We start from the raw sequence: 20,840 nt of genomic DNA, 5'->3' as shown, positions 1-20,840 counted from the left end.
TTTACTTGTTCTGGTATCATTTTGAATGAGTTTCCATTAAGGTAATTTTTAAAGTTATATGAAGGTTTAAGGTCAACAAACAAATGTTTCAAGAAATGACATTCAATGATTAGTAGTTATACCCAAAAATCACAAAAATAAAGAATATGAAATAGATTGTCAAGAATATTCGTATCACTATTCATGCAAATCAATATAACTAACCAGAGTCCTTAGTCAAAACATACCTATTTAAAAGAATAGATCGTTTAAAATTAGATTACTAAAACATTTTAAAAACTAAAAAATGTTTATAACTAAACCAGATAATATGTTACCTAATCTTCCTATAATTATTATATTAAATTAGTTAATCTGATTAAAACTTTTACCCCGTACATGTGAAGTAATATCTAGAGTACTGTATACAATTTCCTATTTTTCATATAAATAATGACAATTGGGAACAACCTCTTCAACTCCTGAAAGCTTCAATTTTCAGAAATCCCCCCCTTAAAGAGCAAAATCATATTCATGCTTTTAACAACTTAGAACATTTATTTGAAACAGATTATATGACAGCTCATGCCTCATGTTAAAAGCTTTTCAATCTTTACAACAAATGATCAAGACCTCTGAGATTTTGTCACTTGACATATACAATATATCTGTTTCTCCTCAACTCCCAATGTAAGTGGGTTTTTTGTATGCCAGAAAAAAATTCTTCTTTTACACAAAAATTCCTATTATCAGCTTAAATACTTGAAATTGACGTTTCAATTTTAAATTACTGATACTAAGTTTATACAATTATATTATCTTCCACTGATATAATATTTGACTATAAATACCTGATGCATGACAAATAACCCTTAGTTTTATATTTATTAAAGTACTAAATACAAAGCCTTAAATGAGGCTATAAATTTAAGAGTTTTTAAAACCAGAGTTTTAAAAAATTGTCTCGTGAGAAAAACAGTAGAGAAAAACCAATGAAACAAAAAGTTGGTTCTTTGAAAAGGTCAATAAAATTGACAAACCTCTAGTGGGTCTGATAAAAGAAAAAAAAAAGAGAAGACACAAATTACTACTATTAAGAATGAAACAGGGGCTATCACTACAGACTGCAAACATCAAAACGATAGTGAGGGAACACCATGAACAACTCTACACACACATTCAACAACTTACAAGAAACGGATCAATTCCTAAGAAACAAACTACCACAACTCACTCAAGATGAAACAGACAATTTGAATAGCCCTAAAACTATTAAGGAAATTGAATTCTAATTTAAAAGACTACCAAAAAAGAAAATCTCCAGGCCCACATGGTTTCATTGGAAAATTCCACCAAACATTTAAGAATTAACACCAAATCTACACTAGCTCTTCCAGAAAATAAGAAGAGGGAGCATTTCCCAACTCATTTTATGAGGTCAGTATTCCCATGATACCACAATCAGACAAAGTACAAAAAAAAAAGAAAACTATAGCTCAATATCCCTCCTGAATATAAACACAAAAATTCCTAACAAAATATTAGCAATTATACACAATGATCAAGTGAGGTTTATTCCATGAATAAAAAAGGCTGGTTCAATACTCAAAAGTCAATCAACATAATACACCATTAACAGGCTAAAGAAGAAAAATTACATGATTGGATCGACTGATGCAGAAAAAGCATATGACACAATTGAACACCCATTCATGACAAAAATTCTCAGCAAACTAGTAATAGAAGGAAACTTCCTTAACTAGATTAAAAAATGTACAGAAAACTACAGCTAACATCATACTGACTGGTCGACTACAAAGGAGTAGCACAAGGCTTTGTGGTGATGTAAGTATCCTATATCTCGTCTGTGGTAACTGTCACAAGAATCTACAAATGAAACAAAATGGCAGAGAACTATGCACCCACATTGTACCAATGTCAAATCCTGGCTTTGGTAGCGTACTACAGTCAATGTAAGATGTAATTACCGGAGGAAACTTGGTGAAGAGAACATGGGACCTTTCTGCAACTTCTAGAATATTTTAGCTTTCTATGAATCTACTCAAAAGTAAAAATTAAAAAAGACTGTTTTATGTAATTCTCTTCCAGATGAACTGATATTAAAAACTTGATTTTAAGCAGCACATATAATAAATCTTTAATTGTATTTAATTTGGATGAAATCAACCATATTTATTACATTTTAAAGATCTTGCCTATACAAAGGTAACTCTTTTTACCAACAAAGCAAAGCTTAGTTTATTTCAAATTTTGCATACTAAATATCTGAATTTTGAGAACTAGAGAAAAGAATACTGAAACTTTAAAAAAAAGTTAGTAATTTTTTATAAAATAAAACTTCTGTCCTACAATTACGATGCCTGCATGCCCTCTAAATTGGGAAAGAAAATTGTCTTACCATAATTAAACTGACTGTTGGACTTTTCACAGTTAATGATGTTAAATCTATAAGCAACACCTGGTCGCATTCCACTGACTTCAAAGTAAAACCACTGATGATAATGATTGCTATTTATATCTGAATTCAGAATAAGATCATATTCATTTCTGAAAATAGAAAATAAAGAAATCTGATGAAAATTAGGAAAATATCTGTGCACATACAAAAATGAGACAATTTTAAATGACTTACTTTCTAATTTGAATTACTTTCCGCAGATTCCCAGATTCAAATTTGGAGTTAAACTTCAAAATATCTCCTTCTTCTGGAATAGCATAACTAAAAAATTTTAAAGTAAATATAATAAAATACATTGGATTTAAACAGGTGAGCAGAAAATAAACAAATAAAACTACACTACAAATTAAATATATACCACTATTACCACCTCATCTTCCTCACTGTTTTTTTTTGTTTTTTGGGTTTTTTTTTTGTGAGGAAGATCAGCCCTGAGCTAACATCCATGCCAATCCTCCTCTTTTTTTTTGCTGAGGAAGACCGGCCCTGAGCTAACATCTATGGCCAATCCTCCTCCTTTTTTTTTCCCCTTTTTCTCCCCCAAAAGGGAGCGGACAAGCGGTGCATCGGTGCGCGCACGGGATCCAAACCCAGGCCACCAGTAGCGGAGCACACGCACTCAACCACTATGCCACGGGGCCGGCCCCTCCTCATTGTTTTTAAAGCAAAGAACATAACCAACACAAGGAAAATACAAACTTTGGCCAATATTTTAAAAAAATATATAATTACAAGTAGAGATTTGTTCCTACATTTATAGTGAATGTTAATCACACATAAAAATTTTTGCCTTACTGAATAAACACCATTTCTAAATACGAATAATCATATAGAAAAGACCAGACTTATTTTTAAAAATGCATATGACCTGTATTGAGTAGCTATAATTCTAATAACCTATGCAGTTCTCAGGTGAAAATATTATTTTAAATTTAGAGAGCTACATTATCTCTTATCTTATTTAATTAGCACTAAAACAGTGAAGGTACTGTCCTCATCTCACACGCTCGTTACTTTAGTAACATTCACAAGCGCCTCCTGGGTGCCAGCTCCTATGAGTCACGTGCTGTTGGGGCCTGATGGAGCACCAAGTCCTGCTCTTCTGGAGCTCACATTCTAGCAGGGGACGACTGAGACTCCAGGAAGCTCAGCCATTCTGTCCACAGTCATTTCAGCTAGACGCAGCACTGCTGCACCTCGCTCAGGGTTCAAGATTCTGTTTTTACTGCATCTGCCTGGTCTGTCTGACAAAGAACTATAAATGTTGAAATAACTAGGAGATTATGAATAAGGTAGATTTGTTTTTCATTTTTAATACTACAATTTAAATGCAGTCACTAGCTTTAACATAGCTTTTACCCTCATCTCTCTAACAAAAATCTTTAAAAAGTGTTTTATTTCCTCCAAATAAGACCAGCAAAATGTGAAATTTCCCCAAAATATAAGAATGTTGAGGGAAGCGGGAAACCCACCGAGGGCTGATTAAATTTCTCATTTGAAGAAGCTAATGACTAAATAATAGTCACATTCATCATTTGTAATTTTCATTTATTTACTTATATTTAAACCCTAAAATGTGATTATATCAGTGATAATCTTAAATTAACACATCAAGGATCACAAACAAATGGCTTCAAAGGTCAGGCAAGTGACTTAAAGGACCAAAGCAGACTGCAAGCAGCAAGAGAGGAGAGAGAGCACTGGGGACTGTGGAGACTCAGCCAGCACACGCTCCTCCTCAAGGAGATGGTAATGTGTTGTCCTAAAGAAAGGAAGCTCAGTATTACAGGACACACTGCAGCATTTCATGTGAAACCTACACTCCAGTAAGGGGAGGTAATTTCAGTGTTTTGAAAACACAGCATCAGTTTGTGACCTTTACCTTATTAAACTCATTAAAAGTCCACCTAAGAACAAACAAAAGCTTGTGATATTCAATTTAACTAAATAAACATGATTTACTATCACATTACCACTACATGCCCGGCTAAAAGACGAAAAACATAGTGTGAGGCTAAACTAAGTAAAAGTTAACCATGTTTTTTAATCTTTTAAAAATAACACTGAAATTTTACAGTAAAAATAAAACTAATAAAGGTAAAAAGAAAAATAAATCAGACTTACCTTGGGTTATCTAAGTCATATACCACTCGATCTATGATATCACTCTGATGTATTAGCCTCTCAATATCTTGGGCAATTTTTGTCCTGAAATCATAAAAGAGAAGTTTGACCAAAATTCATTATTATATGCCAAGGCACAACTTTCTCCAAAATAAGTTTTGGATGAAAAAAATGTAAAATAATAAAAATGATCATTGTTTATTTTGTGTACAAAAAAAATTATCAATACATAACAAGACAAAAATCAGTATTTTTAAAGTCTGAGTTCTAGAAAATAACCATAGAGAATACAGCTACAAGTCCAATAGTTTAAAAAAAAATCTTGAGCGTCTATCATGCCTTTCTACTTAGAAATGGTATGGATCCACTCTCTAGCCCTTGGGCAAATAATTTTGTATACATAATAGCAGCATTATTGGAAGCAATAAAGATCTGAAAAACCAGGGATTATATAAGAAGATTTTTAAAGCCCATCCTCGCTGGAATTTAGCTAAAATGCAATCGGCAACCAGCTTGCATACTCTGCAGAATCCACTCTCTCTTCTGTGAGTGGAGAGGACATGTGGAGGAGAGGGAAATGTGTGTCAGGGAGCAGAGGGTGGGCCCTGCATCTCCAGGATTCTCTAGGCCTGAGTTCCCCCTGAATCAGTCCAACAAAATGGACACCAACTACCTGGAATATTCCTAAAATCCCTGCCATTATCCTAGAAGACTGAGCCACACACAGACACGACAATCTCCCCTGTCAGTATTTAAGCCAAGGAAAACAATGAAGACTAAACATGGCACCAAACTTTGGCCAAAACACAATAAATTTGGACCATAAAGCCAGGAGCCCAGAACCCTAGGTAGACTGTCCACAAAGGCCATGGTGGGAAGGTGCCTGCTGGTGTTAATACATAGCTACCTCTCATGGTATCATTTATTCTTAAGGAGGAAGCCAATTACAGGAACTGATTTAAATTTCAAGTTTGTTTCAGCTAAAGATTGGTAATGCAGATTAGAACTGTGATTTACTGATTTATTGAGAGAACAGAGTGAGAAAGTTTGCCAACATGGTTATAATAAAATTTCAAGAACACACTAAATACTGAAAGTCTCCTTAACTTCAGGAAGATGTGAAACCAGTTTCCTGCACAAAGACAGTCCTCTGTGACTACAGAGTCTTAACTCTCATAGAGTTCAGAAATATATCTAACAATATCACAGTATAACCTCAATTCAAAATAAGCCAAGAACCTATTCTAATGAATAATTAAAATTTATCAATAAAATATTAGAAGACATGGTAGTTAAACAAATGAAAAAAAGATACTAAAAAATTAACAAAGTGCAACTCAAATTCTTAATCTAGTAGTTATACAGTAAAGCATAATTTATTTTTAATTTCTATTCTACAAGAAATAACTCATCACCGACAAAGAAAAAACCTAGTAAAAAAGGATTATGATATAAATCCTTGATTTAGGTTCAATGTCAGACCTTTCAAATGCCAAATTCTTTCTAAAGAAAAAGGTTTTAAAGAGCTATTAATTATAATAATAAACAAATCCCAGATTTGTTTCTCCCAGACCTTCCACAATGAAAGAGCTGGCACTTATACTCAGATATACCACACACACAAAACAAGTTAAGTGTCCAAGTATGGGCGAATGACTACATACATCCATCTGTCAGAATAATTTTTTAAATAAGGTTGATAATATAGCACAAATGTGCAAAAATTAGAAGTTTGGGTTTGTTTTTTTTTTTAAAGAAAAATGGTATTGAAAGGCTCCTATAACAGCTCAGGTCTTCAGCAGCGCTCCGTAATGTAAAACAGGGTAAGAAAGCACAGACACCGACAGGGTGGGTGGCGATGCGGCTGAGTGAGGCTGGCCAGGTGACCCCGTGGGAAACGGGAGAACACAGGCTCTGTCTAAAAACAAACTGATTGTGTCAAGCAGGAAACAGAGGTTAAGGCTGTTATACCAATTTTTCAAGAAACAGCAGCAAATTGGATTTCTAGTGGAACCTCCCAAATTTTAAATGTTGGCAAAAGGGATGATTAGGCACATGTGTGTGGTGATGGATGGTAATTAGCCTTTGGGTGGCGAACATGATGTAATCTATGCAGAAATAGAAGTGAAATGATGTACACCTGAAATTTATACACTGTTATAAACCAATGTTACCACAATAAAAAAACAGTTAAACAAACAAACAGAAAAACCATTCGGCAAGTGAGGCCAAAATCACATGCAAGTTGAATATGGCCTAGAGGCCACTGGTTTTCAACCTCTGACACTGTATTTTAGGGGACACAATTGCCCATTTTTTTTTAAGATTTTACTTATTTATTTTTTCCCCCCAAAGCCCCAGTAGATAGCTGTATGTCACAGCTGCACATCCCTCTAGTTGCCGTATGTGGGACTCGGCCTCAGCATGGCCGGAGAAGCGGTACCCTGCTACGTGCCCAGGATCCAAACCCGGGCCACCAACAGCGAAGGGCGCATACCCAACCGCCAAGCCACGGGGCCGGCCCAGCCCATTTTTAATAGACTAGATCTAAAATTAATACCTGAGGAAAACATTTGCCCTGCTCTCAGCCCTCAGTAACAAAGAAGAAAAACAGCCTTTTATTCAGACATGTATTTGTGTTAAACAGCACAATTTTCATAAAAGGATGTCAATCCTTCCTTCCTTTACCTCAGCTGCCCATTAAAATACATAGCTCTCCAGTCAAAACAAAACAATACATATTTTCCAGCTACCCTCACGGACTACAACCTCAAACTTACTGACATTCAATATTTATCAAAGGCTTGGCTCAGAAGAAAATAATTTGTGCTGGGCAGTCTGAAAAACGCACAGCCCATTCAGCCCAGTAAATCCTCACAAGTTCACAAGATATCTGGCCACCAGCAAAACTGTCCTTCATTAGGTTTCAATCAATACAGAGCAACATAAGAAACAATTTAGTACACCTCACTGCAATACTTACTATCAGGATATTATGGGACATATTCATTACACAAGTATTCTCTGAGGATCTGTAGAAGACACTCTTCTTATAGAGAGTTTGGTATAACCACATACATGTGACCACTACAGACCAATGATTAACAGAACAGGCTCATGACCTAGACCAGGGTTTGCCTCTCGGCTCTGCCATTTACTAGCAGGAGCCTTGGATAAGTTACTCAAGAATCCTAAACTTCAGCATACTCTTCTGTAAAATAAGAGAAATAACAGCAACTTCCTCATAGAGCTGTTATACCATTAATGACATACTTTACATGCATATATACACTGCATATAAAGTGCTTATTACTTAATTCTGTCTGGCCCATAAAAACACTCAAGAAAAGTTACCTGCTGCTGTTCCTCCTCCTAATACTTCTACTGTCTCCATTCCAGAAGTACTTACCTTTCCCATGAGCCATTCTAAACTGAATATAAAGAAGTCCAGGGTTTCACTTTCCTCATTTCACTTTTGCCACAATTCCTTCACCTACTTTTTAATTTTAAATTTCTGAATAGGTGATATACTGACATGATACAAAAATCAAATACTACATAAAAGTATAAAATGAAGAATCCTACTTTCAACACAATCCATATTCTCCATTCCTCCAGCTAACTACTTTTACTTTCCCTCCACAAGCACCTTGATTATTTTATTAATAATACATCTAGCTCTTTCCATCAGTGCATAGAGGTCTTTTTTTTTTTTTTTTTTCTGAGGAGGACCAGCCCTGAGCTAACATCCAACGCCAACCCTCCTCTTTTTTGCTGAGGAAGACTGGCCCTGGGCTAACATCCACGCTCATCTTCTTCCACCTTACATGGGACGCCGCTACAGCATGGCTTAACAAGCGGTGCGTCGGTGTGCGCCTGGAATCCAAACCGTTGAACCCTGGGCCGCGGCAGCAGAGCATGCGCAGCCAACTGCTTGCACCACCGGGCTAGCCCCGAGATCTTTTTGTTTTTTAATCATCATATAGTATTCATAGAATAGATAGACCACAATTTATTTAACTAGTCTCTGATTGGAAGCAACTCAAATGACCATCGATCTCAAAACAATGCTACAATGAAAATTTTGAATATCATTTCAAAGATGTGCAAATTACGTGTGTGTGTGTATATACACCATATATACATCTCATAAATTCCCAGATGTGGGATTAATGTGTCAAATGAAACATGCACTGTTAATTTTGATAGACCTTATCAGATTGCCCTCCACCAGAGGTACCATCAATTGACAGTCTCGCCATCAATGCATGAGAGAGACTGTTTCTCCATAGCCTCATCAACAGAATGTGCTGTCAAACTTCTAGATTTTAGCCAATTTAATATTTGGGAAATGATATCTCAGTACATTTTAATTTGCATTTCTATTATTTTGAGTGAAGTTGAACATGTTTATGTGGTTAAGAGTCACTGAATTTCTTTGCTGTATTTTCTACTTTATTTTGATGAAAGTATTTCTGTAAAATACCTCAAATATTTTTTAAAACAAGGCAATATAAATTATAGTCTATAATAAAATACGTATTATAAAATACAGCTAGATAGACAGTTTTTGTAAAACATACAGAAAAATAATGGAAATAAAAATCAAAATGCTAATAGTTGTCATCTCTGGGGAATGAGGCAAAGAGTGACCTCTCTTCTTTCTACTTTGTTCTCATGTTCTAATTTTATGGAATATGAAAACAGGAAAAATGCACCAAAAATGCTAAGCATACTTTAAACTAAGAGATGAGTTTTGCTTTAATTTTTAATCCAACTTAAACCAAAAATATGGATTCAAGTAATGATCAGTATGTGTTTACAATAAATTTTTTTTAAATATTAGTGCACTATGTACATTGAGATATGCATCTTATAAGGACTTTTCCCCTTCCAACTGAGGTGGAGAGATTTTTAATGAAGTTTTATTTACTTACTGCACTTTCTTTAAAAAAGATCAGTGATTACATATAAGAAAGATAATCATAAAGTAGAAATTTAAAATAAAAAGATATTTTCACTGAATAATATTAAGGAGTCTAATGCTTCCTTTTTCTGAAAATGATAGAAGAGTAAATGCTCATTAATTCTGACATCATTCATTTATAATGTTACTGCATTCAGATAACAACTGGGCTAAAAGTTGACAAATAATTTACAAAATGTTTATCGTTTGCTCAAGAAATAAGTTGCAGAAGACTAGGCAAATAAGCAAACTAGAATCAATAATCTCAACGTATTTAAAAGAAAGAAGCATTTCTGAGTACTTTAGAAATACCTATTACCTGGCCCATATTTGATATTTTATCACAAGTACAGAAACATAAAGCCTTCAGACTACCTAGCTACAGGGGTCAGCAAACTTTTCCTTATAAAGGGCCACACAGTAAATATTTTAGGCTTTGCAGGCCTCATGGTCTCTGTCACAACCATTCATTTTGTGGCACAAAAACAGCCATAGATAATACAACAAATAGGCATGGCTATGTTCCAATAAAACTTTATTTATGGACACAAATATGAATTTCATATAATTTTCATGTGTCACAAAATATTATTTTTCTTTGGATTTTTTTGAACCATTTAAACATGTAAAAACCACTCTTAGCTTGTCGGCTGAACATAAGCAGGCAGTGAGCTGGAGTTGACATGCCGGCCATAGTTTGCTAACTCTCATCTAGGTGAACAACTAACAAACTGTTTTCATCATGAGTTATAAGAAATACATTTTAAAAATCACAGCCCTACATGCACACACACACACACACACACACACCTGAAACAAAGGTTTATAAAACAATATTTTGCTGTACTACATATGACACACTGCTATTTTCTCTTTTAATACTGGTTACTAATGGGCATCAACCCACAGTCTGAAAGACAGTGATTTGCTTTTAGTTGAGAAAATTAGTATCTAGAGAAATAAAGTTATTTGCTCATACACACACACACAGAGTCAGTGGGAGAGCCAAGTCTAGAACCCAAGCATTTGACTTGCTTTTCAGAGTGTCCTGTCCTGCCAAGATGCCTCATCACTCTCATTATGTCAGATCCAGCTGTCCAAGCACTACTGCTTGTTTTCCAGACTCAAATTAATGTCACTTGAAGGAATAAATAATTGTGAAGAGTTTTCTACCCATTATTCAAAAACGGTAGGTAAAAAGGGAGAAAGGGAGGGTATTATGCTAAGTGAAATGAGTCAGAGGGAGAAGGTCAAATACCATGTGATCTCACTCATTAAGTAACAAACACAGAGACAGAGATTGGATTGGTGGTTACCAGAGGGGAAGGGGGGAGGGAGGGAAGCAAAAGGGATGATTAGGCACATGTGTGTGGTGATGGACTGTCATTAGTATTCGGGTGGTGAACATGATGTAGTCTATGCAGAAACAGAAGGAAAATGATGTACACCTGAAATTTATACAATGTTATAAACCAATGTTACCGCAATAAAAAAAAAAAGTAATTATAAAAAAAAAAGGGAGAAAGGGAGCTCTCAAGTATGCACCTTTGCACATTGGGACTACCCTGCTCACCACAACTTCCACATAAATACCTGACAAATATTTGCAGACAGAGTACAGTCATGTGTCGCTTAACGATGGGGATACATTCTGAGAAATGTGTCGTTACGCAATTTTGTCCTTGAGCAAACATCATAGAGTGTACTTACACAAACCTAAATGGTAAAGCCTACTACACACCTAGGCTATGTGGCACTAATCTTATGGGACTGCCATTGTATATGCGGTCCATCATTGACTGAAATGTTGTTACAGGGCGCATGACTATACATAAAATAAGGAGGAAAAGAGTAACAACATTCAAACAGCAAAGTACTGTCGTCTCATATACAATTTGTAAACATTTTAAGTATATATTTTTTTCAGTAGTTATATCTAAAGCAATTAACATTATTGGGGAAAGTCCTATACATCCAAATAATGTAAACAGAATCACACTGTTTCGCTGAAATATGGTTATATTCCTGCCTCATATCAAGTATCTGATATCCATGGAAATTTTGACAAATATTTTATGAAAATGGAAATTATGACAAATATGATAAAAGGTGTTCTTTGAGACAGTCACCATCACACAAAATATAAAATAATGCAGGAACACAGACTAGCAAACAAAGGTTTTAGATTACTTCATAATTTATAACTTAACGTCTGCTGCAACAAATCAGAGGGCAAAAGAACATTTTTATCAAGGTCCTGAAAATCAGTGGGGAAAGAAATCTTTGCAACTTCCAGGGAGACATGGATCACTCAACCTTCCAAGTATTTTAGAGCCCAGCCCTATTCTTCTCACTGCAAATATTCCAGGAACAAACACAGGAAACCAGCTGTAAATCACTGAGTTTCTGTGCTTTCGTCTCCTTGAGCTCCGTCTTCTTTGCACTTTAACTTGCATACCAACACACCTACCTTTAACATATCTACCAACTCTTATTCTCCTTTCCACCTTTCATCATGCTGGTTAGTATCAAAAATACACCTTAAAGCTTTGGTTTGAAGAATAGACAAACTCAGTGGTACATTACACTGTGTAGAGAGGCAATAAAAAAGTCAACTACTTCAGGAAAAAGTCCTACAGGGAGCCCAATACAGTAGTCCCTCCTTACTTGCAATTTCAAATTTTATAACAAAATAATACTGTCCAGGGGCTGGCCCTGTGGCATAGTGGTTAAGTTAGGCACACTGCGCTTCAGCGGCCTGGGTTTGTGGGTTTGGATCCCAAGTACAGACCTACACCACTTGTCAGCCACCCTGTGGCAGCAACCCACATATAAAGTGGAGGAAGACTAACACAGATGTTAGCTCAGGACTAATCTTCCTCAAGCCAAAAAAGAGGAAGATTGGCAACAGATGTTAACTCAGGGCTAATCGTCCTCAGCAAAAAAAAAAAAAAAAAAAAAAATACTGTCCATATTGCTATTTTAAAATCATATACCTAAATCAAGTTCAAATGATAATCAAATTACTAAATTAATATATATTACTAATGTAATATTTATTCACAGATTACAAAATAATCTATTTTTATATTTTCAGATTTGATCTAAATAAAAAATTTCTAAATTGTCCAATGGTCAGGTTTATTACCCTGGCTTTATTTGAATAGGTAATGAGCTTAGAAAATAAACAAAGTACACCCATAAGGACAATTGCAAAATTTCCAAAGTAGGATAAAAAATTACAATAACTTTAATTCAGAGTAATTTTCTTCCTAAATACTCCAAGTAGTTTTTTTAAGTAAGCTTCATATTTTAACAATGGTCTTGTTTAGAAGGAAGAAGAAATCTGCAACTCACCTTTGTACACCATAAGGCCTTTCTAAAATAGGCTCTTTGAATGGAGGCGGAATGTGACCAAAATAATCAGGATAAGCCACTTCTGAATATTCTGGGATGGACTTTGTATTTTTCACAATCTCAATATAGAGATCTGAGTCGTGGAGTGTTGGTCCATCAGAGATTTCAACCAATGCTTGTTCCACTGATGAAGTAGACTCAGTATCTTCATCATCCTCAGTTTCGACTCCAGTACAGCAAAGCTTCCCTAGCTGAACTGTTCTTCCCTCAAAGAGAACATTCCCACAAGAGGCCATGTGTGGACAGGCTTTAGTGCACGTAAGGACGGTAAGAGGGAGACTGTAGTCCTTCTTCATTCCTGCCGTAAAACCTGGGGCTGTTTGAGAAGGAATATTCTGCAATGTAATTCGGTCCAAGGCCTTCACAATGTCATTGTTTAAGCCATGGACTGATGAAATAGTTCTATTTTCAACACCTAGCTGCTGCTGTAATGTTCTGTCATTATCTTTACCATCTTCTTTTGCCAGATCCATAAAGGTAGGTTTCTTATCACCTTCATCTCCTTTAGGAGACACATTCGCCTTCATTACAACTCCTTTCCTTATATTGCCTGAATTCCCAGATGCTTCCTCTCCTGCCGTAGGAACAACAATAGGACCACGTACTTTTCCCTCAAATGCAAAAGGCTTTGGTTCTTTGGAGATTAAATCACAGTCCTTTGAAAATAAAAAATATGTTTAATCTTTTATTGGCAAACATTAAAATGTATTAACAAAACTAAAATCATATTCATTTTATATGCTGCTTCAGAAACCTAAGATTTGAAAATTTTTAAGATGAATAAAACAGGGTATGTTTTAATTTTTCTGATAAAAGATAAAATTTTGTGTGTGTGTGTGAGGAAGATCAGCCCTGAGCTAACATGTGATGCCAATCCTCCTCATTTTTGCTGAGGAAGAATGGCCCTGGGCTAACATCCATGCCCATCTTCCTCTACTTTATATGGGACTCGGCCATAGCATGGCTTGACAAGCGGTGCGTCGGTGCATGCCCGGGATCCAAACCTGCCAACCCCGGGCCACTGAAGCGGAGCACGAGCACTTAACCACTGCGCCACTGGGCTAGCCCCCAAAGATAAAATACTTAACCACAACAAAATTCATTACCCTTATTTTACTACTTCTGTTATAAAAATAATGCCGATATATAACAGAAATATGAATAATTTTAGAAAAATAGACATTAAAATCATCCAAAATCCTATTAAAGGAAACACAACTAAATTGTTATTCACTCATTCAACAAATATTTACCAGTGTCTGTTTTGTGCCAAGCATTGTTTTAGTCACTTAAGATCATCAGTTAAAAAAAACAAAACAATGTGGAAGTAACCCAAGTGCCCATCAACTGATGAATGGATAAAGAAGATGTGGCATATATCCACAATGGAATACTACTCAGCCATAAAAAAAGACAAAATCGTCCCATTTGCAACAACATGGATGGAGCTTGAGGGTATTGTGTTAAGTGAAATAATCCAGACAGAGAAAGACAAACACGGCATGATTTCACTCATACGTGGAAGATAAACACATGGATAAAGAGAACAGATTAGTGGTTACCAGAGGGGAAGGGGGTTGAGGGGTGGGCGAAAGAGGTAAAGGGGCACAAATGTATGGTGACGGATAAACACTAGGCTATTGGGGTGAGCACGATGCAGTCTATACAGAAGCTGATAAATAATAATGTACACCTGAAATTTCACAATGTTATAAACCATTATGACCTCAATAAAATAATTTAAAAAAAAACAGCTGTTTCCTTTTTGCAGCTCACATTTTTCTACAGGAAGAGAGAGGACTGTCAATACAACAAGTAATAAACATGCTATAAATATATTTTATGGAACATTAGAAAGGTAAAGCGTTACAGTAAAAAAGGGGGGAAGGGGTAACGTGGATTGAGAGCGCCAGGGGGAGGAAAGGCGGGTTGCAATTTTAAACGTCATTGATTAGGGAAACCTCACTGAGAAGACGAGATATGAGCAAAGACAGAGAAGACTGCCAGTGCACAGGCCCCAGGGCGGGAGAACGCCTGGTGTGTTCAGAGGACAGCAAGGAGGTTAGGATGGCTGGAACAGAATGAGCAAGATGAATTTCAAGAGGTAAAAGAGGGCCAGATACTGTGCTGCCTTGCAGGCTATTGTAAGAATTCTGGTTTTCACTGAATGAGACTGGGAGTCAATGGAGGATTTTGAGAAGAGGAGTGCCATGACATGACTTAGGAATAAAGAAAACCAAAAATCTGTAGAGCAGGGTTTCTTCACCACCACAGTAGACACTTTAAATAATTCTCTTTTGTTTGGTTTTGGTTCTATATTTCCAATGGCGGGGGGATCCCAAGAGGGCAGCACTGTCTTGTGCACTGCAGGATGCTGAGCAGCACCCCTGGCCTCTCTCACATTAGGTAGCAGGGCACCCCCTCACTTGTGTTAACCAAAAATGTCTCCTGACACTTGTCAAATGTCCCCTAGAGACAAAAGAGTCCCAGCTGAGAACCACTGCTTTAGTAGTCTTCTGAGAATAGACTGAGGAGGGGACAGCAGAAGCAGGGCAATCAATTAAGAGTCGTCTGTAGTAATCGAGGGAAGTTGGTAAGAAGCGGTTGGACTCTAAATGTACTGTGAGGCAGAATCAACATGCTATCCTGATAGACCAGATTAGGGTAGAAGGTACAGAGAGAGGTCACAGATGGTGCCAGTGTCTACTTGAAGAACTGAAAACATCAGAAGTTGAGCTCTAGAATGTTAAGTGTGAGCTGTTCACATATTCACATAGACAGGAGCGTGTGAAACAGAATAAAGGAAACCTCATTTAAAATGAGATCGGGAGGCCACAAGGGGGCGCCCTCAGACTACTACCACATGCAATGATAAACCCCTCCCAACTTCTCTCTCCTCTATAAAATAACATTCCTCTCCTTTGTCTGCTGGACTTGCCTATGGATTGTGATACAGCTTATTTGTGCCAAATTGCAATTTCTCTGCTATTCCCTAATAAACTTATTTTGCTGGTAAAATAACTGTTTTATTTGTTTAGGTCAACAGATGTAAAGTAGGCAGCTGGATATATGAGTCTAGAAATCAGGAAAAGCCTATGCAGAAGATATAAATTTGAGAGTCATTAGCATACTGATATTATTCCGAACCATGAGACTCAATCATCAATGGAAAGAAATAGATAGAGAATAGAAGAGGACAAAAGACTGAACCTTGGGGTACTACAATCTTAAAGAGGTTGAAGAGATGAAGATGAAATGGAAAAGGAGATGGAGAAGGAAAAGCCAGTCTGGAAAGTTGAAAACCCGAAAAAAAAAGTGTCCTGGAAGCCAAGTGAAAAAAAGGATGCTTCTGACAGGTCAAGTAGCCTTTTTCTCTTTCCATACTTTTAGAAATATTTTTTTGTCTATATAAGACTTTATCAAGGAAATATACCACAATTGATTTAATCCTTAGTCTACTGCTAGGCATTAAATCCTTTATAGAACAGGGAAGGATTTAAACAAACAAATAAATAAGGTGTATATTTAAGCTATTTCCAAAATTTTGCTCCTTTCTCCTTTTTCCCTATAAAATAACATTCCTCTCCTTTGTTTGCTAACATCTGTTACCAATCCTCCTCTTTTTGCTGAGGAAGATTGGCCGTGGGCTAACATCCGTGCCCCTCTTCCTCTACTTATACGTGGGACGCCTGCCACAGCACGGCTTGATAAGCAGTGCGTAGGTCCATGCTCGGGATCTGAACCTGTGAACCTCAGGCCATTGGAGCAGAGTGCGTGAACTTAACCACTACACCACGAGGCCGGCCCCAAAACTCCTATAATTTTTATCACATTATATAGTTCTCATACGCACATAAATAAGAAAGAAAATAGGCGATTTCTTCACACAATAATCAATTCCTTCCCCAAATTCCTTCCACGACATTTCTCTGCCTTGAGTTAGCAGTGTTTGTTATCTCTGGGGTTTTCCTTTTAAACAGTTCTTAGCTGGGCACAAAGGTGTTAAAAGAGCAGCAGATACTTGCTGTAAGTTGAATGAAAGAAAATCAACCTCCATGCTTTCCCAAATGTCTCTTCCTGCCTTCTATTTTTATCTTTTTGATAAATACCCTCTCCTTCATTCCTGCCCTCTTTCTAATACTCCCGATTTCAAAGTACCTTCCAACATACCCCAAATCCATGGGGAGTACCAAGACACTGGGAAGGGGGGCGGGATGCAACTTGCTGCTTCTTCTATTGCATCCAAAGCTCCTAAGTTCCCAGAGGTAAATCTCAATAATTAGAACTGTGAAATGTAAACATTAGCTGGCAAGTATTTCTCTTTTTTTACTTCTCACATATAACTTCACATTAAAGTCTTTTTCTTTAAGCAACTAGGAATTAAGTGTATGGAATTTGGGGGGCATGGGGTTTGCAGCAAGAGCTAAATAAATCTGAGATTATCTGGTTCAAACTCTTTATTTTACAGTAAGATCCTGGGCAAGTTGCAGGGACTTATTCAAGGACCCACCGCAAGTGAGCAGCAGAGTGAGAATAAGAAACTAGATCCACCAGTCGCCATCACTTCAATCAGCTTTACTTGCTGTGTAATCCTAGCCGAATAATTATATTCCAGTAAGTAAACGAGGGTAAGAAATGTTAACAATAAGTCACTCTCTCTATGAACCAACGTAAAGACTTCAAGCTGTCCTCCTCTTGAAGCGATTCTACATTCCACGATTATACAGTGAACATCAGGGAAAAAATTCAACGTGCATAGACTGTATTTTTAATTTAGTACTTTCTTAGCTCTCATCTCCCCTTAGCTGAATTCAACTGATACAAAGAAGACTTTAACATAAGATTTTAAAATGCCATTTTAAAGATTTTTTAAAAAGAGTAAAAAAAACTATGTCAATTAAAGTGACAAACCAAAGTAATGAAAAAATTAAAAAGCCAGTCCAAAAATTAAATGAGTTAGTCTTCTCGTTTTACAGATAAGCAATTTGCAGCTCAGAATGTTGAAGTAATTGTCCAATGTCACTCAGAAAAGCAATACTATTTCCTTTTTTTATAAATGAAAACAGTGATTATAGCCCTAAGGGAGAAAAAAAAATTTTTCCTTAAAATCAGTTAAAATGCTAAATTTTCTATATTTATACCTGAAAATCATCAACAAGCTCAGGGAAAAGGTGTTCATACATTTTAAGTTCTTCTATTGTTCGTCCTGGTTCTTCCTGGGGTTTTAGTTTGTTAATATCCGTTTCAATATCATCATTCTGAAATAATAAAAATGGCATGTTACCAGTTAAGAGAAAGGTAAAATTACAGAATACATTTTAGCCTTAAAGTTTCACAAATTATTAATTACATGTAATTAGAGGATCACTGAATAAAGGTTGTATTTTACCATAAATTAAAATTTGCTTGTATTTTTGGGTTGTTGTGTTATCGTTGTTTTGGTTCTGTTATGTTTCATTTTTGTCAAAGTTATTCTAATATAACATGGTATTTGAGCTCCTCAAGATAGAAAAACTAGTGTCAAGATCAAGACTAAAGTATGTTTCCCCCAATCTCCCTAATTATCATCATTTTGCTCATATTAAAGGGCAGTAAAATTTAAGAAAACTAAATAGAAAAACTTAAGTATACGATGGTGGTGGTGATAATCAAAATAACTTTTATTGAGCACTGAAAATACGTGAAGCACTATGATAAGGATTTTACTTATATTAACTAATTTAATCTGCATAAGAACACTATGAAGCAGATAGTATCATTACCTCCATTTAACTTGAAGAGGAAACTGAGGTACAGAGAGGTTAAGTGGCTTGCTCAAAATCACACAGCTTGCAAAGAGAGGAGCAGGATGTACCAGCAGTGAGTGATCCCAGAGCAGACACTGTCGGGCAATGTTAACGCGCTGCCCACTAGAGACGAACAACTACTACACACTCTTACATTAGAAAAGCTCGGTGTCACCATGCACTCTGTTCTTCAGGGGAAAAAACAAGTAAAGGAGTAGAACAACAGCCAGAAAGGATTTCCATGCCCCTTGGGAAAGAAGAGGGTAAATGTAAAGAAGTATGACCTCAGAGAAACAGGATATGCATCCAGGATCAATGAGGTCTGTATCTGTTGGAAGAGCTGATGTTACACCGGGATGGGAAGAACACGTGTCAGTTTACCTACTGTCCAAGCTATCTCCTAGGACCCTCAGCAACTCTGGCCTCACACTACCTTCACTGATGGCTAGAGTGATAATAGGACCACTCACTAATTTTCAATTGGTATTCATTTTAATTTTTGCATTTATCCTACTACCAGAGTAAACTACTTATTTTTCAGCCTTTAAATTTATTCTATTATGCTTCAATCCTTAAAATGCTTTATATACATATATCTAACTATACTTACACATTTTCATATCAATAAGTAATTTAAAAGGAAAAACATACTATGTATTTCTCATATTTCATATTCAGGAATTTAGCTATTATTTGTATAACCAATAAAAAGATTTTCCCCATTGCCATCAATAATAAAGACTGGTTTTATTTAAAGAGTATCACGATAATTATTGTATCATTACTATGTAATTATTATTACATGAATACATATGTAATTTCACATATCTTTAAATTATGCACTGATAAACCAAAAACATATAATTTTCTTGATTAGCATCTAATAAAGCAGACAATGCTTTCGAAATAACAGAAAAATTTACAAAGGTATTCTTTTCTCTAAACATACTAGTTCAATATTCAATATTATTTTGTGAAAATATAGCCTTACATAGTGTCTCTCTACTTAAAAAAAAAAAAGAATTTACCTGTAAAAAGGGCATAGTGAGGAAAGAAAACTATACTTTGAGAGGTCAATAGCAGGAAATTTTGTGTTTTGGTTTGGGGAAAAACAAAGATAAAGAGCTACTGACAGAAGAAAGAAACAAAACAACCTTCTACCACTCCTTCAAGTTCTTCTAAAGTTCAAGAGAGAAAAAAGAATGCACTGAAGCTTACTGACAAGACCTGACTATCCGGAGATGAGTCTTCTAGAACCTCCAGGTTTCTATAAACACTCCAAACTCTGAAAAATCTGGGGCAAGAGAATGGAATCACTGTGGTGAGGAAAAAACAGTCTCTAAGACTACAACCACAATAGAACACAACCAAATGTATCCCCTCTACTATGTAACAAGTTCAATTGAAGCATGAAAGAAGTGATGAGATTTAGAGAAAAAGGAAAAATTAAGGAAAGTCCAAATGTAACAGCCAAGGAGAGTAAGAGGAAGACAGTGGGAAGAAGAAAAGTAAGGTAATACAGTTTAGCAGTCTCAAAGAGCCAACAATTCTATAGCCCTTGAAGAAAAATCACATTTTAGTATAGCATAGTGGTAAAGAGAGCAGACATTCACAACAGACCGCTTTATTCTGAATTCTAGCCCCACCTCTTATAAGCCACACCGATAACCTTTCTGTGCCTCCATCTTCTAATTATTAGCCCTGTACAGCAGGAGTAATAATACTACATGCCTTATAGGATTGCTATAAGGATTTAATGGTTACTATATGTAGAGAGTATGGACTAGCATAGGATTGAGTGTTCAATAGATTCAATCTATTATTTTTTCTTCTTATTATAACTGTTGTATTAAGGTAAAGTGGGGAAAATGTGAGCAAACATGGATACTCCAGTGAATAATGCAGCCAACAACTGTATTTTTCAAAGATATGAATCGAATACAAGACAAAGAAATCTTCTAAATTAAATGTCCTAAATTAAAGGAGACTTAAGAAACAAAATAATTAAATGCAATACCTGATGCTAGATCCTATACAAGAAAGGGGAAAAAAATCTTATAAAGGACATTATTATATCAATTGACAAAAT

General features: G+C 35.9%; 1 protein-coding gene across 13 annotated transcripts in view; it reads right to left on the bottom strand.

The window, feature by feature from the left end:
* AGTPBP1 (ATP/GTP binding carboxypeptidase 1) overlaps window positions 1-20,840 on the bottom strand; it is a 157,373-nt gene that overhangs the window by 54,561 nt on the left and 81,972 nt on the right. For all 13 annotated transcript variants that reach the window (XM_087444324.1, XM_087444327.1, XM_087444325.1 and 10 more), the window contains 5 exons: window positions 18,107-18,223; window positions 12,906-13,621; window positions 4,583-4,666; window positions 2,633-2,719; window positions 2,399-2,547 (listed from right to left, as the gene is read on the bottom strand). In XM_087444324.1, the coding sequence (XP_087300450.1) occupies window positions 2,399-2,547; window positions 2,633-2,719; window positions 4,583-4,666; window positions 12,906-13,621; window positions 18,107-18,223 (1,153 nt within the window). The remainder of the gene's footprint in view (window positions 1-2,398; window positions 2,548-2,632; window positions 2,720-4,582; window positions 4,667-12,905; window positions 13,622-18,106; window positions 18,224-20,840) is intronic.

The sequence above is a fragment of the Ceratotherium simum genome, chromosome 20 (assembly GCF_057802395.1).
Source record: "Ceratotherium simum simum isolate JZ-2026a chromosome 20, ASM5780239v1, whole genome shotgun sequence".
NCBI lineage: Eukaryota > Metazoa > Chordata > Mammalia > Perissodactyla > Rhinocerotidae > Ceratotherium > Ceratotherium simum.
Note: the sequence above shows the minus strand (reverse complement) of the source record. Positions and strands in the feature narration are given on the sequence as shown.